Source organism: Amphibalanus amphitrite, unplaced genomic scaffold (assembly GCF_019059575.1).
Source record: "Amphibalanus amphitrite isolate SeventyFive unplaced genomic scaffold, NRLGWU_Aamphi_draft 000885F_arrow, whole genome shotgun sequence".
NCBI lineage: Eukaryota > Metazoa > Arthropoda > Thecostraca > Balanomorpha > Balanidae > Amphibalanus > Amphibalanus amphitrite.
In genome coordinates this window covers 185,525-211,838 of record NW_024882379.1, presented here as the reverse complement: position 1 = coordinate 211,838, position 26,314 = coordinate 185,525, and the positions used below count along the sequence as shown (strand labels likewise).

The window sequence follows — 26,314 nt, the reverse complement described above, 5'->3', positions numbered from 1 at the left end:
CGCGATACAGGGGCGGAACTGGTTGCCCTCCCGCTCGCCGAGCGACCAACGACTAATACCCTGGAGAACCGTACGTACGTTTTCTGTTTGGTTTCTTGTATGCTGAGGGCTGAGCATCAGCATGAGATCACTGATCTGGACTGCCGACCGGTGTTAATTGTTATAGCAATAGCATCACAACTCACGGGACGTGCAAGTGACTGCTTAGTCTGGATGGCCGTCGAAACTCGAAGATGTAAATTATTTTCTATAAGGATTGGGATGAGGACCAATGTCTGCCCTTCCTTCCGGTCCAAATCTGTCGACAATGGCTCTGCAAGGCCCGGCCGATCTGAAATGAAATGTTATTAGATTTGGGCCGACTTAACGGCTCCTCCGTACCGTCGTTTCCATCTTCAGGATAGTCAAATCCTTCTCCTCCACGCCTCGACCCCTATTGCGGGCTGGACGGGCACGGGGCAACTTTATCTCCTGGGCCATGCAGCAAGCTTCCATAGGAGCACGCCCGTAGCCGATACGGTGAACAGTTCCAATAACCATTCAAAAAATATTCATGTTAAAACCTTTGCTATGCCTGGTGGCTGATAGACACCAAACTGCCCACTGGTGATTGGTGAAAGCTGATATTCGAAATTGAAAGCAGATTAATTAGTCTGCTTGTATCGATTGATCGACGTTGATTGAAGAAAGCCTTCGCAGTTCGCGCAGTGTTCGATTCTACTATTCGTGACGTTCAGGCTCCAATCAAGCGGCTTTACGGTCTGGTCGATGCGGCACTGACTGGCCACCGACCAGCAAAAGATCGATCGCTGCGAATCCCATATCTTTTAATTCGGTTTATATGTTCAATCAGCGTCAATTTCCTTCAAATCACTGTCAGCAGGTTGCTATTCTGGTCGATAAGTTCCTTATTCACTCAAGTCATTTATAGAACGTGGCCTATTCGCTCTAAAATAAAGATATGTCGACAATTTCAATCATATTTGGCTGTTTGGGTTGTAACTACAAATGCATTTCAGTGGAATGCTAAGCCTCACACATCTGGATATATTTTATTTCCCGACATTAAGATTTAAGAATAGCTACACACAACAGCATACCGATAAAAAACTATACCAGAAACACAAGTCCAGAGGACGTATTGTAAAAGTCGAGTAGCATGCAAGTGTTGAAGCAAGCACACAAAGCCGCTCAATTCCAGCATATATCCGATCATTCTTAGGTGTTGTTTTTATCCGCTGGGACTGAGAGCGTGAGATGATTGCAAGCTCTTTAACGAGCTTGCAAAAAGATGACTGATGTCATCACTGTCAACCGTGGAAGCCGTATGGCTACCCATCTACCCATCTCCATCTACGCTGGAGTACGAAAAACATCATCTCACAAATATCCGATCATTTTTCACCCTATTCTTAGCCGCTTATTCATGTTGGAATCGAAGTGCTGCCGTTCTTCGCCCTGCCCCCCCCCCCCCCCCGCTCGAGAATACTTACGACTAAACATGACTTAAACGCGCTAACATTTCTACCATTTATTGCACAAAAATGTACATTTTGTCACATGCGTAACACAACAAAGCCGCTCTTCGAAAACCGATTTGTTGGATTCGAATGGGTCAACATAGGGTAAAATCACACCGGTCACTTTACCAGTTACCACCCGCCCCAGAAGTATGGACTGCGGCGAGTGGGACACCGCGCGGCAACGCATCGTATAAGTAGAGGGGGCCTTGTGGAATGTGGGACACATGCGTATCACATCAGCTCGGCTCCGGGCACGGCCTAGTTCACAGAGCGGCCGCCGCGCGGCGCTGGCGTCGCGCTCCGGTGACGGCGGCCAGCCACAGCACGTATTAACAACCAACAACAGTGCCGTCCGCGACGGACGGTGACACGACAGTGACGAGCAGCGGCGCAGCGAGCGCGCGCGCGCGGCCGCCCTAGCTGTTGTTCTTGAGCTCGGCGTTGGCAGCGAGGAACGCGTCCGGCCGCCGGTGGTCGCTCAGCGCGGTCTGCGTGCTCGGATCGTGGGGCAGTTCGGACTTTTTCCGCAGCAGCGGCTTCGGCTTGCCGCCAGGCACGCTGTTGGCCATCTGGGGACGAGACAAGGGCGTCAGGGTGTCGTTCAGCCTACGTGTGCCGCCAATAACGGACCGAAGAAACCCTCCAATTTAATGGAGTGGCTTCAGGGTCGACAAATAAATATCATTGGCCGCTTCCAATCCAATAGCAAGTGGACAATACGTAGAATACAATAACAAAAAACGTCCAAGTGCAATTCCTGAAACATCATACTGTGTAGGCGGCACTTCAAATGAAAGAACGCGCAATCATTCATCAGGAATCACAGGAAAAATGCGCACAAAACCTGCCTGCTAGCGTATGTTTAGATTGCACTCGCAGTTCTGGATATCAGTGCAGGTCAGGCTTCTCGCTCGGGTCGGGTTCAGACTCACAGTGCACAATTCCAGCGGCCAGCACAGGAAATAATGTCCATATCGGGATCATCGGACCGCGCCGCCGCTGGGGCCGGCGCCGGGGCCTCCGGCGCGACGGGCGTCGTCCGACGGGCGGACCGAGGGGCGGGGGGTGCCCGGAGTCTGGTGGAGCAGGATACACGGGGAGGGAGAGGATCAGGGTTACGTGAGAGGGGGAGGAGTTAATGCTGACTGCAGAGGTGAAGGAAACTATGTGCAGCTGGTACGATTGACTGGACACAAAAACGCAACAGACACCGCATAACTCGTAACAAAAGGCCCAAAATTCGACAAACTTAGAAGCGACATGATAAAACAGAAACCACATCAAGCTGAAGAAGATCAGCAACAAATACACATCCCTCACTCTTAAACTAGGGAGCATAACTGAAAACAGAAAACGCTCAAGACCATTGCACAGGAACAAAATAACATGTCTGTTAGTGCCCCAGGGCGCCTATCCGCACTCTTCCCTCCCCCTAACTATCGCCGCCCTCCTCGAACTCCCCCAGACACTCACCTCCTTAGCATTATTCCGTATATTATCGGCGTCCAGTCTGCCCTCGTCGTCTTCCGCGGCCGGCGCTCCCCCGGCGGCGGCGGCGGCGGCTCCTGAGGAGGACGACGGAGGCTCCAGGTCCAGCTCGGACGCCAGCGCCGGGTAGTCGGGGTTCTTTTTGGCCATCTCGACCACCCGGCGCCAGGCCTCCTCCTGCTGGCGCTGCTTCTCCTTCTCCCTGGACGGAGGAGCAGAGCGTGGAGGTTTTGGTCAGTCTGGATCGGCCAATATCTGAGGTGGCGGGGGCATGAATGTGACGAGAAAATTTAAAAGCAGACGAAAGTTTAGGTGTATGTGAAAATGGGACCGATGTATGATATCAAATGTGGGAACAGTATGATTATGTGCGAGGAAATGTAAGAAAAAGTTTGTAGGAATATATCAACGTGCACACTTCAACTGCTAGCCCTGCTAGTTTGACTATGGAGACTGCTACACAAATTTCCGACAGCATCCATAATACAATCCATATAATTCTAGATGCCAGTTCAATTGGATCAGAACAGAAAAGATATCCTTAATCAGCTAATATTCCATTACCAAACGATCGATAACCGAAGCTTTGTTGTCAATAGTTAAAACACTTTTCTTTATAATTGTGTTTTTCTATTGAAAAACAAATCTGAGTTCCCTGACAATTTGGCAATAAGCAAAGGTTGATGAAGCTGACGATTACAAACTGTACAAATTTTGTACTGACTTTTGTTTCTCCAGTTTATTTTGCTGCGTGCAGTCATCGAACAGTCGCTGGTTCATCTCCATAAACAGCTTCAGCGCGTTGTAGATGAGGCCATGAATCGTCCTGAAACACAACACGCACAAATAACTAAACACGCTTAAGAATGGAGGCAGACACACAGCCACACAAATACCATTTCTTACTAACAGGCTGGAAAAATCGAGCTAAGGTAAAACGACATTTGTGCACAATGCACATACACACAGATTCCGGCGATTAGGGACACATATCTGCACTACCACTCAGCCTAACGAGTATCTATTGCCAGTATATCCCACCCGTCTGGTCCCCGCTAGCTCTATGGGGCCGGTCCGTCTCTCATTGTGCCGCCCTCGCCAACCAGTATCGTGCTCCGCCCGGGGAGCCACCGCTCGCTGCTATTGAGACGCACACAGTCCATTGTGCCCGCGTAACATCCGGCCGCAAATGAACGCGCCCAGCGGAGTGCAGAAACAAACTGGGAATACCCATAGGGGAGAGTGGGGTAATTTGGCCGCTTTTTTTAGAAAACGATATAACTTAAAATTGACGACACATTTCTGCATTTTCTCAACGCTGGCAGGTGTCGCATTCATTTTACTTTACTGGACAGTGAACTTGAAATGATAGAGTAATTACTTATATTGAAATTGTGACGTATTACAAAGGTCTGCAAGGCGGCCAAATTGCCCCACTAGCAGGGTTATTTGGCCGGGGGTGTGGGGCAATTTGGCCGGTGTTAGTTTGCGGTCGGGATTTTCTGTTATATTGCGAGTCAGCTTCAGATTCAGCAATGACGTGTGTCCTATGACGCATTTGCTGCATTTTGGAGGTTGGCTCAGGGGTCACAGGGGTCAAAATAGCCAAATTAGCGGCTCTAGATGCGATCACCGTTTTTTACGAATAACTTTTGAAGTAATCAAGCTAGGCCAAAACTTTGAGTACCATCGTAATTCTCTCGTCAGTCCGCATCGAAAAATATATGTGTTGACCTTGAGAAGTCAAGGTCAAAGGTTGACCTCAGGTCACGTTGCATCAGGTCGCTTAACCTCAAGGTCACGTGATTTCAAGGTCATCATGCATATCATTCGATGCGCCTTGGCGAGCTGAACAGAATGAGACCATTTGTGCGGCTGTACCATTTTTTTGTAAGGATTTATTAGCAAAAAACGTTTGGTAACCTTTGATGACGTCACATGCTCTTACAGTTGACCAATCGGAAGTAAGGCATCAAAGTAGTCAAAGTTGGTCATGAATCATGTCATTTATGGTACAATTGACCATGAAAACTCGGCCGTCCCAGCATAGTGACCATGAGCGCACCGGCCAAGTTGCCCCACTAGTCCCGGCCAAATTACCCCATATTGCCATTCTGAAAATTTATGTCTATAAAGTCATCACGGCTGTACGGAATTAGATAAAATTGCTCTTGGAACCGCTGAACACCCCCAAGAATGGCGCTATAATGTCTGAATTCGTTTTTAGCCCAAATACTACATGTTATACAACTTTGTAAACAGAAGTAAAAGTTACCATTTTCTAATGAAATTAACGTTTTATTAATTTTGAATAAAACTACGAGGGGCAAAGTTTTGACATTTGTCCTCCAGTTATTTCTACCCATGACAAATGAATAGAGACTAGAGTTATTTCACTCACTTTTATAAGACATCGTACAGGTGGGGGCGGCCAATTTACACCACCGGCCAAATTACCCCACTCTCCCCTACACGGGCATGAGCGGCGTCATATGAGGAGTAGAGTTGCAAAGTTTCCCCCAAAGGCTGCTACCGGCACCGCCCCGCCCCACAATTTTTTGGGGGATACCGGCATGCTACCACGCCCAAAGCAAAAACACCACCAAATTACCGGCATACTAAAAAACCTGCATTGTTGATTCCAGTTTACCCCTACAACAGATGCCACATTTTCCTCTTAGTGTCCAAAGTTTGAATCATATGCTAATAATTTTTTTTTTTGTGCAAAACCAAAAATACCGGCATGCTACCGGCAAGACATGCCAGATACCACAAAAAACCTGCGGTAGTGAAAAATTACCGGCATGCCGGTAATGCGGTAGGGAAACTTTGCAACTCTAATGAGGAGCAATGAAATAATAAGGCGGGGGCAGGCGACAGAACATTCATATACAGGAACCTCGCTCCCACTAATATGACAAAATAGCTAATAATTTTTAGAATATTTGTGCTGTTCAGCGCATACCATAAAAACGCATAATGCAAGCTCCATTTCCTCCATACGCCTCAAAGATAGCAGCTACCCGGCCAATTCAACAATAAAAAACCGCCTCATACAGATTGATGCCCACAATTGTTACTAAAATGAGGCGAAACCGACCCTCCGTAATCATAAAAAACACTCGATCAATATGCTGGTTGCTGTGCCCACTTTCGGGACTCACTTGTTCCAGTGTGACTTTGAGTTTTTGTAGAGCACCGGGTACATGATGGGCAGGATGACGCTGGCGTTCTCCGTCATCAGTGACATGATGTACTCGTTGTTCCAGTAGTAGAGCGCCCGCTCCGCCACCTGGGGGTACGACAACGTCACACGTTCAGTCGTCCGTACACAACTCAGTAAGTAGTGAGGGATGTGTCGGATACAGTGAGTAGAGTAAAAAATATGCAAGCTTATAGAATGCTCGTTTATTTTGATCATCTTCAACATACTGCTGACTGTATTTCGGATAAAATACACAATCTAGACATTAGAAAATCGGTTAACACTGCCGCCAGAATAGTTCCCGGTCGCTGCCACATGTGTCTATATAGTCATTTTCCCAGGCTTCATCATTAGCGCCCGGTCCCTACAGCCGCATGGCTGTTTTACTCCTCATATATCCTTGATTTGTTTACTGCAGTAAAGCAAGAGCTATGATTAAATTCCCTAGTAAACCGTTTTGCCCGTTTTGGAGTAGCGCACTCGAAGACTCGGTAAACCAGACAATCCTGAACGCCCGGTTGATAGCAGACTAACTAGCAGGGGCGGCTGGAAACTTTGCGGTAAACACTGTGGTAAACGCGACGGCAAAGTTCGATGTAAGTTCGGCACCAGGCAGCCGTGCACAACACACGTGCGCATATTATGCGTAAACATGAATATTTCACATTAGACACTCGCTAAGGCGTATTAGCATAAAGAAATGAATGACTAAATGAATGAATAAAAGAAGAGTATCGATTCTGACTCAAACACTGCCTGTCATAAATGTTCTACATGTCTATGTCCTCTTACAGCATCACTCTCATGTCTTCAATATTTCAGTCCATCATTATCATCCCATTCACACTCATTCTCAAACCTACACAAAGTTCTCCAAGCATAACGTGCTTTCATCGCCCACGGTTTTCACCGCAAAAATACTGTCTGGTCGCACCGTAATTTAACAACACCCTCACTATCCTAAAAAAATGCAGCTCCCTCATGTGGGGTGTAGTTTTTTCACTTCACCACACTCACCAAACTCATTTCCCACGACTCATCCCTTCTCACCTCTCACTCTTCACAAATTCTCACCTGGAAGTGAGGTGACGAGATGCAGCGCGCCAGCTGCCTGAACAGCGGCGTGATCACCTTCTGGAACTCGGCCGGCTCCATCACGTCCAGGATCTCCTCCAGCTCGTTGAGGAACATCACCTCCTTGGGACTGTGCGTCTTGGGCCAGTACTTGAGCAGCGCTAGTATCACCGGCTCCGTCAACGACGGGTCCTTCTCCAGAAACTGACGGACAGAATACATGGGCGACGTTAGATGAGATTAGATGAAATAAGGCAGTGGGTCGACTTCGTTTGAGGGATTCGATATCGTTGGAGAGCGAAGTGCGAGCCGGCGGGATCGTCACGGCCGGGTTTTATGGGTCAGTCGGTCGGAAGGACGGGATATAGCCGAGCCCTAGCTCTCAAAGATGAGCTGTAAAACACTAGGGAGCGGCACCGGACACGGGTCACCGCGCAGAGGGTCGCCTTGAGTGGCTCTCACTTCAACCAACCGACCGACCGACCGACTCCCGCCGGGCCCAGCCGACAAAACTCCCCACCGCCCTCCCACGCCTCCCGAGATGCCGCGCCGCCCACGCGCTCCCGCTGCCCTCGGCTTCAGCCGACGGCGTGTCGAACCGGCCTGGAATAGCGGGCTGTGTCCCGGCGGGCCGGTCTCCGGTCAGCCGGTCGGCCGAGCGGCCCTGTTCAACTGGCCAACACGGCCGGCGGCCGTGCATTGATTTTCGCCGCTCGAGATGAGCACTCGCCACGATTGCCGCCCTGTGCCGTCCCGGCCCAAGGAGGAGACTATGGATAGCTAAAACTATGGCAGCGTCTTGGCGGTCCGGCCGGCAGCGGTCGGCATCGTACAAAAGCGTCATAAGGATAGGGAGTTGCCAACAGCCAGCGGGCGTTGACGCCACAGAGTCGCCCGTCTTATTTTGAAGCCAGACTAGGGGACGAAAGAATACGATAGAGCGTATAATAGAACAATAGATGGGAAGCCGCAAGGGACTTGTCTTGATTAGTACCGAAGCACTCCAATTATGCTAACGCATTGCATCAATAATGTAGGTTAGAAAGAGACTGAGAGGACTAAAAAAGAACGATGCCTTATGGCAGGATTGCTTGACAGCAACTTGTTGGCTATTTTATTTGCTAGCGTTTCATGTGTGGTAAAATGATTAAATTCGAAGCCTTCAAAGCATTCTTATTCATTCCCAACGAAAAACAGCGTCGCCATTCAGCTCAGCGAATTTCGCGCACCACCCACCACTAACGGCTCGCGTATTTTTCACGGCGGGTCGTTCTTTTTGCAGCGCCGTCCCGGCCAGATTGCTCACATTCCTGGGTGGGATTTTATCGCCTGCTCGGTGTCACCGCGCTAGGTGGCCGCCGGAACCGGGTCACCCACCTGCACAATGCAGTAGGCCAGCTGCGGGTGGTAGACTGAGAGCGACTTGACCTTGTGCAGCGGCATCAGCACCTTCAGCAGGAACGACTTGTGCTCCTCCTTCAGCGGCAGCGCGAAGCCGTTGATGATGCTGCCCAGGATTTCCAGCAGCTCCGCGATGCCGTTGTGCCTCTCGGTCTCGTATATAAACCTGGCAGATACGGGAAGCGACAGGAAGAGTGGCGCGTGTTAGGGTAGTTAGAGCACGACTGAGCGGATCGGGACGGTTACGATTTCCCAAAATCACTCCAATAATAGCCTCGTCAACATTACTGCTGAAAGGTCATCCAAACACTTCACGATGAAACGTGGTTTAAACATAGAAACCCCGGTTCACTACATATAACCGCTCTACGCTCAATCAGCTACGGCAAACAATGTACTCCAAATCTGATAGTTCCCAAAACAAGTAACCACCCACGCATCCAGCCCGGTTCCGGCTCAATAAGCCGTGATTGCATCGCTCCATCCATACCACCACCAGCAATAACTCGGCGCACCAACTTGGCGCCAACTTCTGCAGCGCTCACTAACAATGCGCGACGAAGGTCGATAGACACTGAACACACATCTCCCGCATCAGCCCCGGAGACGAGAGTGAATAGCGCGGGCGAACAAACCGTCCGCCGGGTTTGTATTCAGTTCGACACGCCCGGTAAGTTTGCGCCTGTCAGAGTCAGACGTCGCCTACACCGGCAGGCAGATACCCCTGTCCCGCCCCCACCCCGGTGCCTGGGGTTCGGAGGTCGCAAATAGGAGCTCTGCACAGCGACTGGAGGAGAGGGAGCGGGGGTAAGATGGGAGAGAGAGAAGAGAGAGAGAGAGAGAGAGAGAGAGAGAGAGAGAGAGAGAGAGAGAGAGAGAGAGAGAGAGAGAGAGAGAGAGAGAGAGAGAGAGAGAGAGAGAGAGATAGGAGAGAAAGAGAAAATGGGAGAGGGAGAGGAAAAGCTCATTATCGCACCCCAGACGCCCTCGCCACTACAAAGACACCCCACATTGAGCTCACCTATAGAAAATGTTGTTCATTTGCTTCCTAATGTAGGAGCGCAGCCCGAGAAACTTGCCATAGATGCGGTGTAGCGTGGTTTTCAGAAAGTCTCGCTCTCGAGGGTCTTCCGAGTCGAACGAATCCAGCAGCTGTCAAACAGAAAAACAACAGTCGCAGTAGAGGGCGTGTCTGAGTGCGAGAACACGGCCGGCGAAATTAAATACGACTCCAAACACGATTTGAAGGTCGCGCTATGTTGAGCAAAAGAAATGGCGACAGTGTTGAGCAGGAGCACATCGAACCATCAAAACAACAAACAAATAGATATACGGAACAGAAACATCGTTAACGAAAAGCATGCTCAAGTCATAAAACGATTCACGTGAACAAAACACAATAACGGATTCACAGAGCCCATAAACGATAAGTATCAATGTTGCGCAGCTCACACCAACACTTAGCATCCGGGTGCAAATAACACATTTGCATAGCCTAAACAACAAATGCATACAACTTAGAACCCACAAAACGGGAGACCAGTTACGGCACCCTGCGGGCTCTTAGATCAGTACAAGTCTGAATCGCATCACATTTTAATAAATAGAGTTGCACTGCACTGTAAATAGATCCTCTCAGTGTGTACATTTGTCACAATTCGTCGCAGGCAGTCCGCATATAACAAGTAAACATTTGACTGTTTCATACCTGAAATCGGGACACCTGTGCAGTGTGCAGTACGACATGAGTTATAATGAATGGTGCATAAAACAATTATCGGCAAAACAGTACTTGCTGTGGACAGCGAAGCGGAACCCTGGATCCTCCCACGACTATCCTGTAGTACTCGCTCCACCATATCCCCCTTTCCTTCCCAGACGCGCTGTTGTGGGTACAGAGCTGCCTGCCTGTCTCTAACAGTGAGTCCGTGCGGTGCGGACGGGAGCGGCAACACAACACCAGACACCGACAAACAACTGACGCTGACGGGCAGTGGAGTGGGGAGAGGAGGGAGACGGAGAAAACGGGAGGAGAAGGAGGTGAGAGGAGAGGAGGCGGAGACAGGGGAGTGGTGGGCTAAGGACGATGGAGGAGGAGTGAGGTAGAGGAGGCGGAGGAAGTGGTCGAAGGTGATGGGGAGAGGGAGCGGATAAGGTGGGCGGAGGAATATATGGCAGAGGCAGAGGGGCGAGAGGAGCAGGAGACGGAGACGGGAGAAGCCGGTGGTGGGGGCGGGGGCAGGAGGAGGGGTGGTGGATAGAGGGAGGCGGATGGTGGCCGTCCGAAACGCGGGTGGTTGTGTAGTGGCAACGGTGAGAGGTGATGGTATTCACCGATACCGAAATTAATAGAGGTCGCCCTGTGAAGGTAATAAGCAAACAGGACACTGAACAGCCACATCAAAGCTGGCTGATTACCAGCATATGCGATGTCGTGTTAAATGCAATGTTGTGAACTCGCCAAACAAACACATTACATAATCCATCCGCGTTCAGGATTATGTGTTTAGAAGTAAATCGACCCTCGTCAATCAGTTAGAGAATAAACTTCAGATTAAAGAAGCTAAATTTCATCGCATAACACAGCGAGACCCAAGCTTGTCCAATGAAAGATTTCTATCAATCAAATAAGAAATACCAAATGCCTACCGCAATAAACGTTACATAAAGGGAGGAACAAAACGTGAGCCAATCGATGACGCCTTATTGCAAAATGAGGGATTTTGTGCCGGATTGGGAGCCTCCGGGACCTGCCTGGGCTCGAGATTACCGCAGCCCGGGAAAGGTCACCGCCGTGGCAGCCAATAACAGCAGAAAGAGATTCTCAGCTCGTGGATTTCAATACCAACTGTCGCATAAATGTCAATAGCAGCCAGCTAAATGGAGCATCAATTTCCCTTTCCTGGCTCAAAGCCCGCTGGTCCTCTCAACTCCCAAACGAGCAAATGCATTGCGCTGCTCCTAATGGTATGGAGAGGAATTTCCATTAGACTGGCCGGATCCCGTGCAAATACGTAGACAGCTGCTACCTCTCGGACCACGTCCACCCACACGGCAGTGGGCCACGCTCCCCCGGAACCGCCGTCGACTAGTGTTGCTCCAGACCCGTACCCGGACATAGCAATTAGTGACCCCTCGCACGGTCACTTACGCTCTACGAGTACAACGTCACGGCGACATTTTCATTGGGAACCAGCCCGGATGTAGCGGCGCCATCCGCAGCCCACATTGCACACAATGTGCCGGATACGTAAATTATTCAATGTACACGGGTAGTTCACGGTTGCTTCACTTGCAGAGCAGCATTTGCATTCGAACGTTGAAAGTCTGCATCCATGGCATTTGCTTATTCAAGGTCCTTTATGCGTGGAAGAACTGTTCAAACTAATACTTCTCATTACCAATGCCTGTTGTCTTTGGCTAGCCAACGCATATCGTAACATCCGCATTCTCTAGTTTTCCTCTTTCGCCGTTTTCACAGTCGTCCCATGTTCCTCCTGCCCCACTCCAGACCCCAATTTCCTGTTTCCCGAACCACGTCCCAGTTCCCCTATCCTTCTAGCTTCCCTTATCCTCTCCGTTTCCCCCAGCTTCCCCGCTTCTGTGCAGGCCGTCACTCCCCGATTCCCTCCGCGCGGCCGAAGCCATCCAGGCCCGGCGGCCGGCCTGCATTGAGCGCAGATTGGCATCGATTGGATCGCCAGCTCGGCAGCCGGCCGCAGGCGGACAGGTGACAGGCGGACTCAGGCGGGCAGTTAAATAGACGGACAGACGGATTAGGGATATATGACCGACAGTAAAGGCGGACAAAGGCGGGTAGCTCAATAGGGCGACAGGCGGACAAACGTGAGACAGAGACAGGCGATGCAGTAGTCAGAAGTGTGGATACGCAGGCGGACGAGTGGATATTCGCAGAAGTGTGGATACCAGTGGATATTGGCAGGCAGGTAGATAGGCGGACAAATAAGCAAAATCAGAGGAGTGGACGGACAGCGGAAGCCTAGACGTGCGGACGGCGGGGGGGGGGGGGGACGGTCGGTCACTAAGAAGGCAGACGTGGGTGGAGGCGGGGCGGGGAGGCGGGAGGCAGGGCGGGGAAGCGGGGCGGTCACTAGGATGGCAGACGTGGGCAGTCAGGACAGACATGCAGCCCTCATTAGTGGGTACCAAGCACACAGGCCAGTGCCGGGAAGCGTATTGCCGGGAAGACAGTCCAGGGACGGGCCGACAGGCTAGTGCCGAGGAAGACGGGCCTGCGGCAGCGCAGTGCCGACCCACGCTGGTCAGTCAGCAGTAAGCTCAGACAGCTCCGTGGTGGTTTAGCTGTTAGGAGCGGCGACCAGGACAGGGACCACGCGCGAGCGATGGATGGCAAATGGTACGGGGATCGGCTTTTCCTGTTAACGACACGGCGTGACGCGTGCGATCATGAGTAATGATGTCTGCAGGACCAAGGCAAGTCATGGCATAACTTACGACCGATTGCAAAGAAATGAGTGAAAAATGAAATACCAAATGAAATGCTGACAAAATGAACAAGAGCTGCAGCCGACAAATCGCTGGATAAAACCAATATTCCGCGCCCGATGTCATGCGCACCGGGGACAATGGGACAAACTATGTCCGTCCCAGGAGGCCGCGCGGTGCTCTGTTCAAACTCCAGTCGGATTGGCTCCGAAGTTTCAGCTCGGTCTAATTGAATGAACAAGACTACGTGACCGCCTGACAATATGCGCCAACTGGCACACTCAGCCTGGCTTTTGGACAGGAAAGCTACGACATCCTAGTCTTGAAGCAGCTCAGCCAGAGCCCCCTATTAGACTAAAGCTTATAAGACATTGCACAAATACGCCACCTCTAGCTCAGGACGCTAAGACATCCGTCTGTAAGACAGTCGCACCTCGTCCCTCGAACTGGAATATCAGTAACCACTTATGTCAATCTCATCTCCTTCGCTGTCCTTTTTTCTCTTCCCTCTTTCTTTTCTCTCTCCGCTCTCGCTGTCGCTCTGGCGCTCTCATCTCTTTCTTTCCACATCATCCTCTCTCTCCCCGTCCTTGAACCGACAGCGAGCCTCAGCCTCACTCTGTCGTTCAGCACTCCCGTGTCACCACCGGCGCATCAGCCCATCCAGGTGCGACATCGCAGCCCAGTGACAATCCCGCCGAGTGTGCCGGCGCGCACCAATGCACCCGGCTGCGCCACAGAAGCCAGCCGGGGCGGCACGGCCGGCTGCGGTTTCCCTGACGTCATTAGTGGCACCGAACGCGTCGCCACGGCGCCAGTAATGCAGTAGCGCTCGCCGTATTCGGCACAGCGCGGGGCTCGCTGAAGAGGAAAAAGCCGAGCGGCGGCGGCTGACGTCAGCGCCTCTGGAGGCGCTCGGTGCTCACGGTCACGTGGCCAGAGAACAGGTGACAGCCTACAAAGATAACTGTAGAACCAACAATGTAAATAACGTACCAACTGTGATACGGACCAAGAGTGGCAACAATCTAATAAAAGACCAACTAATCCCTCCAAACGCACCTGAAAACGACATCGATCACGCATCGCAATTCACCACAGACCACAAGGCGCTACTCTCCGTCACCATCGCCCAATAGAAGTCCCCCTATCAGCCCATCCACCACCGCGAGTGCCAAACCAACATCGACGAATTTCACTTCACTACACCGGACTACACCCGGGTGTAGTCCGGGTGTACACCCGGGTGTAGTGGGTACCCACTTTCCGACGTGGCCTCACATCAGCTCACCTGCAGCACAAACTTCTGATCGATGTGGCGTTTGGCCACGTTGGGCTGGAAGTCTGGTGACTCGAGGAACCTCAGGAAGAACTCGTAGACGAGCTGCAGGTGGGGCCAGGCGGCCTCCAGGGTGGGTTCGTCCTCCTCCGGGTCAAACTCGGCGCCCGAGGGGTTGGAGGACGGCGGCAGCGTGCGAAACAGGTTCATCGCCACCTGCGGGTCAACAGGGGTCATCAGAAGTCAGCAAAGGTCAACAGGGGTCAGCAAAGGTCGACAGGGGTCAGCAGAGGTCAGCAGATGTCAATGTAGGTCAGACGCTCAGTCAACTGAGAACAGCCGGCCACAACATAGAGGTTCATCGTTGAAAAAAGGACATCACTTGTCGGTAGCGGTAGGTGGAGTTCGATCATATCGTGAAGTCAACGTGATAAGTGTATCATTATCACTACAAAAAGTCAGCTATTTCATGTTATAAGTCAAAACAAGAAAAGTATGAGAATCGTTAAGGGAAAACTACGGGCACACAAGAATATATATAGTAACTAATCTATTCTTAAATGGATCTTACAGCTGTATATCTCTAAAATCAGTCAGAAATAGAGTATACTTGGGCAGGTGAGATACAGTGATCACCAGCCTCCGTTGGGTGCACGTGGTCCGGCACGGTTCAACAATCGCCGGCGGCACGCAGGGTCCGGACCCTACGTTTCACAGTTCAGTGGCGCCAAGCCGAATCAGACGGGCCCATTGGGTCCGCCCCAGTCCGGCAGCACAGTTCACGGGGGTCAGTCCCAGATTAGCCGGGGTCCAGGAGAACCAGAAATGGCTCACTGTACGCAAAGCTCCAGGCGAGTCAGACGGGTAATGCAATTTGGTCCCCACTTAGGCGCATGTCTGTTACACCTAACTACCACCGGCGGGACGGTGCCGTGCAGCAATGGAGTCGGGTGGGCGGAGATGGCGGCTGATGGCAGGTCACACGACGAAACAATCACATAATGCGGTCAGGAGGGTCACAGCTGAAGCCAGCAGGTCCGGTGGCAGCTAAGGTGCTGGTCGGTTTAATGGCTAGCTTCGCATTGATCTTTACGGGGAACTGTATGCCGCGTCGAAAATACCAACGCGCTCATGACGAGCATGGTCTACTTTAGCGACAGTTGTCATGTCAATGGTCAGGTGAAGCCGTTGAGCCGACGGACCGTGCTATTTTATCTGTATACGCTGAAGGTCTCGAGTAGGTATACGTAGGCCGTTCAGCCTTCCCTTGCGGTAAAGAATCATGCGTCCGCGACGAACTAGCTTGAGGTGGTCCCTGAGATAACTTCATATAAAAATAATAAACAGTATATCCTGCACCGGTGACGACTCCCTTAACTGTACCACGACGACCTATAGGCCTCTCCAAAGCCACCACAACCCCACTTATCGCCTTTGGAGTCCACTTATGGGTCAATCTGTCACCGCCCCCGGGGCCGTCGGCCTTTAACAGGTGAGTGGGACGGCGCTGTATCTAAGGGGCCGCGGTGGCGCGTGGGAGTCTCATTTGTGCCAAGCTGTTAAAATAAACCCACTGATGAGTATCTGGCCAGCCCGAACAGCCTACCTGAAACGAGCTCATAGCAACTTAAGAGACATTTCGCAGAAAGGCATTATGTAATGTTGACTGTTGAGGTCTTCAAAGGGCAAAGACGGACATCGAACGCATTAGGATGGAGCGACAAAACTAAAAATAAAGAGAGCAACAGAGTCGCGGACGAGACAAACTAAAAATAAAGAGACGGAACCGGAGCCGGTCAATAAACAAATGCTAAATAAAGATACAGATATAGACCATAACATAGCAACTTGCAGGTAAATTAAAGGCGCTCAGGTAAGCTTAAGCTCAGGTAAGAAATATGATTAACCCGCGAGTTGCTGGGGGGGGGCGTTAAACGCCCCCACTTTTTTCGCCGGGCCATAGCATAAAAACGGCGCGCCGCAGGCGCGCCAAATTTAAGGTACCTGTAAGGAATTGATTGAAGTTTATTGTGACAAAGTTTCAAAAAAATCGGTCGGAAAATTTTTGAGATATCGAGGTTTTAGTGACGTCATGATTTCTGAGTTTTCGACCAAAAACGGCATATGTTCACAAAATCATATAAAATCACAGAATAGACATACAGACATGCCGTAAACGCCATTAGACTGCCAATACCATGATCAATCAAATGGCTATCTTCGATTATTGATTATCGTTCCGCATTTTCCATAATCTTGAACTGAATCTTGGCAATTTTTCGTGACTACTTCACGACCATGATACATGAATTTCTTAAATTGAACTTTTTGAGCCAAACACGTACACATATGATAAAATGAATGTCACCATCGTGTTCTACGCCCCAAATTACCTATAAAACATGTGTCACAGGCTGCGAATATCAGTTTTGATTTTCGGGGATATGTGCCTACCCGGTTGACCTGACCTTGACCCTGACCTATGCTTGACTGACCCCTACATGGAGCTGACACTCTTGTAGGCCTTATAAGATGGATTGTGCACCGTTTTGACAGAGTTTATGGCGAGAAGCGCCCATTGCGAAGTCCTGAAGTCCATGCTACTGAAAGCCCGATTTTAGGTGTTTGACCTGACCTTGACCCGACCCGTGACCTCAAAATTTAACTTTAAAGTACTCATCTGAAGCGTCTCGTCGCGCTCTTTCGTTTGCCGCCTCGTGCGTTTCGCTGCGCCTATTGGTTCTCGAGTTATCGGCTGGGGGCATTTAACGCCCCCCCCCCAGCAAACGGTGGGTGGCGAAATACCCCAGCAACTGCCGGGTTAAGGCAGCATATTAATTCCGCGTCGACGATAAAAAGAACAAATAGACTTGAAGCCGCCCACAGTAGCTGTCACTCACAACCAGCAGCACGGCACTCCCTCTGAGACCGGTGCCGACAGGCCATCCGGAGCCCGACACGAGCGCTGATGGCCGAACGTCCCGAGGGAGCGGACGGCCCACAAACGCTGCTGTCGGCCGACCGGAAGTCACTGCCACGTACCGATTCGGGGTCGTGGCATCGCCTCTAGAGCGATACAGTGTATCCTAGCGAGCAGTTGCATGCATGTAGGCTATGCATGCGTATTATGCCATTGTACTGCGAGGATCACATGACACAATCAACCACTGCGGGCTAAAAGTTTTCAGATCTCTACAGCGTCCTCCTACCTAGCCATAGAGACAGCTCCGAAACATAGAAACCAAATCTACCACCGTAAGGGGGCGAGTGTCACGGCACCGGTTAGCGGGCGCGGCGGCTGGCGATCCGGGTCGCTAGAACCTGACAGCCGACCAGGGTACGGTCGATAGGTCGCACCTGACCGCTCCAGCTCTCCGCGGAGAGAAAACGGCCGAGAGAGCGCAGCGGCAGGGGTCAGGCTGAGAGGAGCGTGTGAGAGGAGGCTGGTAAAGAGCGCACAATGGGAGGCATCATAGTCTGGCATGTTCTAGAGTCGTAGTTCCTATAATTCGCTCTTGGACGATATTTCACCTTGCACTTTGCTTTTTTATCTTACCGACTTTTTTAACTCTACAATTAAGCATTGTATGCTACACGGGGAATCGCATATCTATTATAATTGCCTCAAATAGTTGTGTCTTGGAACTTCGCTATCCTTCATTCCAACTCCCTCGGAAGATAAGTCCGACGGGAGTCCCCGTTCTTGGCGATTTAGCTTATATAGAGCAGTCGCTTATATAACACAATACAGTTGGTTTATTTCTAGGTACACTAGAGGGATCAGATGTTACCCACTTGCGTAAGCGAACAAAAAGGAACCAAAGCGCAACAACATGTGTGTTGTTTCAGTATATAAGCGTCGTTTCTAGTCTCAGTCGCAGTATCGTTGCTGTGATCACGTAAAACATTGGCTTTGAACGTCCCGCATAATCACGATCAACATACTCGTAAATATTGGACATTCATCAGCACAGGATTAAGCACTGAGCAGATTCAACATTAACATATTGCAAGCGTTTACTAGGCGATCTAACAAAAGCTTCAGAGCTCCAGGAAAACCAAACTATCCAGTCTAATATATGAAATAGTATGTAAACTACAAGTTCAGTGGTGATCTCATCATATAAAACAAAGTTGAACCGGGAAATCCTGGGATTATCAAAAATAGCGATAGATTTGAACGGAGAATGCAAAGTTGTGCTCTACTTTTCAAATCATGTGCTGGTATAGCCAGAACAGTCCAAATAAAGGAACGGTAAGAATATTCCCGAAGCTAATGATTACGTAGACTACCAGAAGCAGCGCATTCATGCACCGCGACACGTGTATGAGGCCCGGTTCACGTTTTCGATCACGTTTGTTGGACAGCTCACTCAACATTGCCGGGTTCAGTCCCAGACTGCATTTCCCGTTAGTTTGAGGCTATGGGGAAGCAAGCTATATATACTCGAACTGATAGGACAGATCCGCTTTATATCTAATGCATAACTACGAAAGATAAGTATGCGATATGCTGAGTTAGAAAATCGGCCAGTGTGTCAACTTCATACCAAATTAACATTATCTTTGTAAATGTAACCACTATCAAACCAAAACACTGCTAGCCTTCCCCAAATTACGCTGAACTGAAGACAAAGCAGCACCGGGGCTACAACCCAAATATAACCACAGCACCGATAGAGAGACATTTCACCATAACCAATTCTGAAACAGCCCCGGACACTGGGTAGCTTCTGGAAGCTTCCCAGGCGAGCACCTGACGTTCGGCGTAGCGACTCTATATCGGTCTGCATACCCTCAATTCTGCGCTATTGGTCTCAGGGGTTCGCCTACCCCCCTCCCTCTCCCCTACATTCAACATATGCACATTGGTCTGCATACACTCAGTTCGGCACCACCCGTCTCATGGGTACGGCTTGCTCCCCATCACTTACCATACATCGGTGTATATCGTACTCATATCGGTGTGCAATGTGCAATAAGTGCATACCCTCAGTTTTTCACCGCCCGTCTCAGGTCCAGCCCGCCGTCTCACGACGCCTACCGCCCACTCACCATCTGTACCACCTCCGGGTAGATGTTCTCCGTGATGACTCCGCGCTGTGTGGAGACGTACTCGATCATCTCCTGCAGCGCCAACCGCTTCACCTCCTTCCATTTGAGGTCGGACAGCGGGTCCGAGGCGAAGTCGAACAGCACGCAGCATTGCCGGATCTTCTGGATGAAGAGCTCCTCTCGTTCGCTGGCGGCTACCTCTGCGGAGCAGGGGTGAAATGGTCAGCAGAATGGAGGGGTGGAGGGCTAAACGGTGGGGCGTGAGCCGACAGGGGATCTATTCAGTGGCCGAATACATCAGTATTACATCACATGTGATGTAGTTACATAAAATGCTTCTCACTGCACAGGCTCATCGAGGCTAGCCTACTTTGGGCCGCAGTTTTTTTCACCCATGCGATATCATACTAGTAGGTAAAAAATTAGCATCCCTAAAGCTTAACCCGGCAGTTGCTGGGGTATTTCGCCACCCACCGTTTGCTGGGGGGGGGGGGGGCGTTAAACGCCCCCAGCCGATAACTCGAGAACCAATAGGCGCAGCGAAACGCACGAGGCGGCAAACGAAAGAACGTGACGAGACGCTTCAGATGAGTACTTAAAAGTTGAATTTTGAGGTCACAGGTCGGGTCAAGGTCAGGTCAAACACCTGAAATCGGGCTTTCAGTAGCATGGACTTCAGGACTTCGCAATGGGCGCCTCTCGTCATAAACTCTGTCAAAACGGTGCACAATCCATCATATAAGGCCTACAAGAGTGTCAGCTCCATGTAGGGGTCAGTCAAGCTAAGGTCAGGGTCAAGGTCAGGTCAACCGGGTAGGCACATATCCTCGAAAATCAAAACTGATATTCGCAGCCTGTGACACATGTTTAATGGGTAATTTGGGGCGTAGAACACGATGGTGACATTCATTTTATCATATGTGTACGTGTTTGGCTCAAAAAGTTCAATTTAAGAAATGCATGGATCATGGTCGTGAAGTAGTCACGATAAATTGCCAAGATTCAGTTCAAGATTTTGAAAAATGCGGAGCGATAATCAATAATCGAAGATAGCCATTTGAGTGTTCATGGTATTGGCAGTCTAATGGCGTTTACGGCATGTCTGTATGTGTGTTCTGTGATTTTATATGATTTTTTGAACATATGCCGTTTTTGGTCGAAAACTCAGAAATCATGACGTCACTAAAACCTCGATATCTCTAAAATTTTCCGACCGATTTTTTTAAAAAACTTTGTGACAATAAACTTCAATCAATTCCCTACAGGTACCCAAAATTTGGCGCGCCTGCGGCGCGCCGTTTTTATGCTATGGCCCGGCGAAAAAAGTGGGGGCGTTTAACGCCCCCCCCCCAGCAACTCACGGGTTAAAACAAGATCTACAGCCGGAAAAACAAGACTGAACCAAGCGTCACAACCCCGAGAAAACCCACACAGCATTTTTTGTTTATCCAAAACCTACATCAACCAACAAATCAAGAGGTCTGGGACTGAGGATACCCCGACTGCCCTGGGCCGCTGCAGCCGAGTGGCGTGGGGCGCTTCGGCAGACCGCCCGGCGCCCAGCCGCCCAGCCGCCGCTGCCGGCGCGGCGGGGTCCCACTGGCCGGGTAGGCTGTACCGCACGACACGCAGTCACGGCGGCACAGCCTACGCCGCAGGCGGCGGAGGCGGAACGGCACCCCAGGCGGCGATAGCTCATGTCTCAGGGACCGGCGCAGGGGTCATATCCTGGCTTATCAGTTTTGCGGCTAATTTCCGGCGATCGTTATCTGCCTAATGATATGACAATGAGAGATCTACAACGACTCGAGGCGAAGGGGGGCCGCAAAACATCAAGGCGAAAAGAACGCTCCCGCCGAATGAAGCAGCAGAAATACCCGGACATCCCAAGATATCACAGACCTAAGTAAACGCCGCTGTCGGGTTATCTATTCAAATGTCGCATTGCCATTTCAATCCTGCAGGAGCCATTAGAGCTGAATGAAACGGCCACCGGCGGAAACACCTATTCAAGCTGAAAGCAGAATGTAGCAATTACGTAGCTGAAATACATGCTCCATTAATTACTTACTAATTATAGGCAACAATTAGAGCCCAATGACAATCAGGAAAAGAAGAAATCAACGAGGGCAGGGCATGCGAGCAATGGCTACCTAAATTTAGGATTTTAGGGCTCCAGACTACAGCAGTCATCGGCGCAGAATATGATGCAACATAGTGCAAAGTTACAACGTACATACGACACAACGTCATTCAAACACACGCTATTTCAGCTAATAAGCACAATATGATTAGAATTTACGCCTACACTGCTTCCCATGTTGACAGTACATTTCCGTCTGGATTGAGCAAGATACATATCCTTAGTCAAGACATTTCTGTAAGCTGCTGAAGTCAAATCAAAACAGTGTGAATAGCAGACATGTGCATGGATCCGAGAGCTGGATCTATGATCTCAGTGGATCTCTCGACAAAATAGAGGGGTTGGATCTATGATCCGAGTGGATCTCTCGACAAAATTCAGGGGTTGGATCTATGATCCGAATGGATCTCTCGACAAAATATAGGGGTCGGATCTATGATCTCTGTGGATCCAGCGGGCAAAAATTTGTGGAGGACCTATGATCTGTATGGATCTCACGACAACATGTATCCAATGGAACCCTTATCCTACATAATTGTACACCTTACAGTGCAATACAATTGAGAATTATCACTTGTGGACATGGTTAAGACCACTTGTAATCATCAGGTATCATCATTAAATTTGAATTTAAATAAACAACATTTGTACTACATTTAAAATAAACCAAGAACATGCATATTGCTACTTTTTGTGACCAATTGTAACTTTTTCATGACAGCACTGATGACAATCTTATCAACAAGCTACAGCCACTTTAATTCAATGAACAAACAGTACAGACAGATGCAGTGGCAGCAGGGCACTGCAGATGTTCATTTTGGTCCCATTCTTTCCATGCAACGCCAGTAGGGCTAATGTTAAAATGCCAAAATCTATGGGGGCACTGTACCCTGGTGCCACCCCCCCCCCCCTGTTCTGCCGCATATGGACAGATTTAGGAAATCAAACCTGGAAGCCAAATAGGTCAGTTTTGTTAAAAATAATCCAGCAATGCACTTCTGCCAGGTATGAAATCCCAATCCAGAATGTTCGTATGAGCTATTAGTATGTGCAACACAATTTCGATTTAGTAAGAATAGCAACCAACCTCTAATACTTTCCTAATAAAATTACAAGTTCAAAAATGGCATCAACTTCTTCAGGTTACCTACTTTTGGCAACGTGCCACATGTGGTGCCCTGCCATGCTGTGCTTTTGTTATGAGAGAGGCTCCCAAAAAAAAGACAAACGAAATTCACAGCTCACGTTTTGGTAATATGGTTTTATTACGTCATAATCGTTTGACCAATGAAAAATCTTAATTTGACCAAAACCGTAATGATTCCAAAAGATTCCCCGTAATAGGCCCTTCAAACTAATGACGTAAGATATTGTGATTCTTTTGAAAAGTGAATAAAATAAAGATGCAAGGCGCACACCGCTCAATGCCATGTAATACCGTTACAGCTTACGTTTACGTCATTAAATCAACGCTACAAAGATGATATTTACAAACAATCGTATCGTAAAATTATGTGAGGCCGAAAAAATTAACATTCTTAAAAAAAAAACTCCAGACTTTTGAATTTCCAGTTTTATTTTTCATTTATTTTCATTATACTCGAAGGTAGAACGCCTAGCTCATTTGTTATTTGAAATGACGTCACGAGTTCTATTTAGATACTGAATAATCATTTTACGGCAAATATCCAAGGCCATTACAATTGATATTTCGCTTCCCATCGCTTCCGCAGGCTGTTGAATATTTTTATACTTTTGTTTATATCTCAGCTTATTTTATCAAATATTTCTTTCAATAGATTGAAATACCTTTACCTAACCAAGCCACATGTGTCAGCATCATCTTTTATTGTTTATCAATCAATTGTGTTAGCTGGAAACTGAAGCCTCAAGGTTGTCTAATGCAAGATTGTCTTATCAATATCATTTTGTAGATTCTAACATAAATTGTGATGTGGTAGGTACCTTTTGTTGTATTGTTCATTAGTTATTACTTTGACTTACCTCTATGTTAATTGTTAATGCAAACTTTTCTGTTGGTATGTGAACTGTGAACAATCTTCATGTCACTCAATTCTCTCAAGTTGTGACCGTCATGAGCCTCCTTTATTTTGTATTCTGTATAATGTAACTGGCTGCCTTTACTAATATGGCCTTTGTATAAGATTGTTTGTTTCTAACCATACTTTGGTATTCATAAGATAACTTCTTATGAAAGAAAGTTGTTAACATTTTGAGCACTTATGAGCTATGATCCCAATGGAGCTCACGACAAAATTGGGGAGCCAGATCTATGATCCGAGTGGATCTAGCGACAAAATTGAAGGGTCAGATCTATGATCCCAGTAGATCTCTCGACAAAATTGAGGGGTTGGATCTATGATCTGAATGGATCTCGGATCGGGATCCATGGGATCGGATCTCAGATCCATTTTTCCGGATCCAAGCACATGTCTGGTGAATAGCACATACGAACCGATGCGTTTTAAAATGTTTAAGTTTCCAAGCAAACACCAGCTGTGTTCACACCGCTCTCGGTCTGTAGCTGCCTGCATCAATTAAAATAGTTAGGTGCTGGCTGGACCACAAATAGAGAACTGACGTCGCTTGATATACTGTGTGAGCGAGGTGTTGATTGAAGGGAATCGTGGACACCAGGATCGCACGCTAAGGGATGTTGCACTAGCCCGGGACCCGCGCGGAGTTGTTATGTCAAATCGCCCTCAGCACCAGGCATGTTTACATCAGGCACAAAGCAAATATTTCCGACTTATCGACGAGCGCTCACACTCCCAGTGAAATGTTTTCGTAGTCTTTGAAGTAGCAGAGTTCAGACGAAGAAAAACAGCCGATACCTTACACATCCTCACTCAGCGGAGAGGGATACGATGTGTTCTCGACCCACTGTTCTTTGCGCCCTACCCGAATATTTTCATATCGCGACTCACTGAAAGATATCCCAGCCTGATGCCTGAAGCTACAGAACTACATTTCCGTATCTCCAGTTCCCGTATTTCCTAATCTCCAGCTGCATTTCACATGCCCGTTTGACTTTATGAAGGCGGCCCTAGTGTCACCGATGACATGAGTTACTCGTACAGAAAACACAGTTGATATTTTGCAATACATATAATCAAATTAATGAGTTCAGATAGTAAACCGTATCGCAAAATTCGTAGGTACAATATAATTTGGTGACAACTATTCTTATGTCGCTCTGTAGTGAATTATGACCGCTGACCCGCTGTCACATAAAAGGTCGGGTTAGAAAAGGTCACAACACAAAACTGAGCACATCATGGTCAAGAAACTAATGTTTCAAAGCCTAATTCACACTGAATTCACATACCTAATCAATTGATTGCACTTTGACCCTTAGTCAAGGTCAGAACCAGTCACGGTTTAAAACATGCAATTCATAATTGTGTCTTAATAAAAACGGAGAGCCTGATTGTACCGTTTCACACAAATCTTCAACTTTCTCCATCCGCCATAGTTCGAATATGAGACAAGAGAGAGAACTCTGATACTCTGTCGCCATCAGTAGACATAAGACATTTGTTATGATTTGAGTTATTACTTTTCACTTTGTTATGATGCTAAATAGATAGCAACCTTCTCTATGATGTCGCACATACTCGGCATCGGTACGGACGCCTGGTCCAATGCCTAATGCCACCACAAAGGTCCAGTCGCCACCACCTACCGAACAGTCCCGAGAGCTCCCAGAGGACTCGCGGGGCCGAGCGGCGTCTCGTCCAGAAGTTCTGACTGCGCGGGTCACACCTGCTGACGGCCGACGGTCGCGGCAGCAGGTTCCCCCCTGTCGGCGCCGTCGCCGCCGGCGGTGGCGGTGGCGGTGGCGGCTCCGTCTCGGCCGGCGTCACCATCCCCGCCGAGCGACCAGCCCACAGACCCGTCATCCTAGCGGCGGCGGCGGGCGCGCGGCGGCGACTGGGCCGCAGCCGAGACGCCGACGGCGCACCGGCGGCGGCGGCGGCGCACCGACCGCCGTCGGAAGCGAGATGACGGCTGTCACATTGGTCACGCGCCACGCGTCAACGCACACGAGCCGTTGACGGCGCGCAGAGCTCACCGACCGTGACATACGCGCGTGCGACGATGACAACTTGGAAACGAGTTCGTTTGTAATAAGGCAGGTGTCACAAACGGACTTTGACGGTAAATGGCACAACAGAGATTGGAGCTGGCTTATTTTTAGAGTGACGATTGAGCAAGTGACTTAGAAGCCAGAGTTTTGCTGAGTCCAATTCCGCCAAAATAACAGAAGAAAAATAAGGGAGAATAAGGAACAGCCCTTGCACAGACCCTGAAGTTCAGTCGAATATCGGTGCAGTCAAAACCTAAGCACACGCTCGAAAAGATGGAATTCCGATCAGGTTCCAATAATTCTTTCCAATCCAGATAATTAGATAACGGATAACAACATATGTTTCTCACATTCCGTCCAGACCAGCAACAACAGGCCGTGCCGCACATAATTAACGACACCACCACTCAGCAATTACTGCAAACAGCCGACGTTTGCCGAGTAAACACAGAGCACCCGACAGTCTGTGTTTTCGACACGCCCAGAGCTGGTAACCGCCACCAACAGCTCTGTCTCTAGTCTGAATGATGTCTCAGAACGGGTCATTGCATGGAACTGCTTCTGT

The 26,314-nt window shown here is 49.2% G+C and overlaps 1 protein-coding gene across 4 annotated transcripts in view; it reads right to left on the bottom strand.

Moving 5' to 3' along the window:
- Nucleotides 1-1,516: 1,516 nt before the first annotated feature.
- The window catches only part of LOC122367641 (serine/threonine-protein phosphatase 2A 56 kDa regulatory subunit delta isoform-like), a 32,621-nt gene continuing 7,823 nt past the window's right edge, over nt 1,517-26,314 (bottom strand). For 2 of the 4 annotated variants that reach the window (XM_043340950.1, XM_043340952.1), the window contains exons 4-13: nt 19,493-19,692; nt 14,450-14,653; nt 9,713-9,843; nt 8,668-8,857; nt 7,291-7,494; nt 6,176-6,303; nt 3,736-3,837; nt 2,997-3,213; nt 2,456-2,599; nt 1,517-2,092 (exon numbers count right to left, since the gene is read on the bottom strand). In XM_043340950.1, the coding sequence (XP_043196885.1) occupies nt 2,504-2,599; nt 2,997-3,213; nt 3,736-3,837; nt 6,176-6,303; nt 7,291-7,494; nt 8,668-8,857; nt 9,713-9,843; nt 14,450-14,653; nt 19,493-19,692 (1,472 nt within the window). In that variant the 3' untranslated portion in view covers nt 1,517-2,092; nt 2,456-2,503. The remainder of the gene's footprint in view (nt 2,093-2,455; nt 2,600-2,996; nt 3,214-3,735; nt 3,838-6,175; nt 6,304-7,290; nt 7,495-8,667; nt 8,858-9,712; nt 9,844-14,449; nt 14,654-19,492; nt 19,693-26,314) is intronic. The other 2 variants (XM_043340949.1, XM_043340951.1) reach the window with 1 other exon arrangement.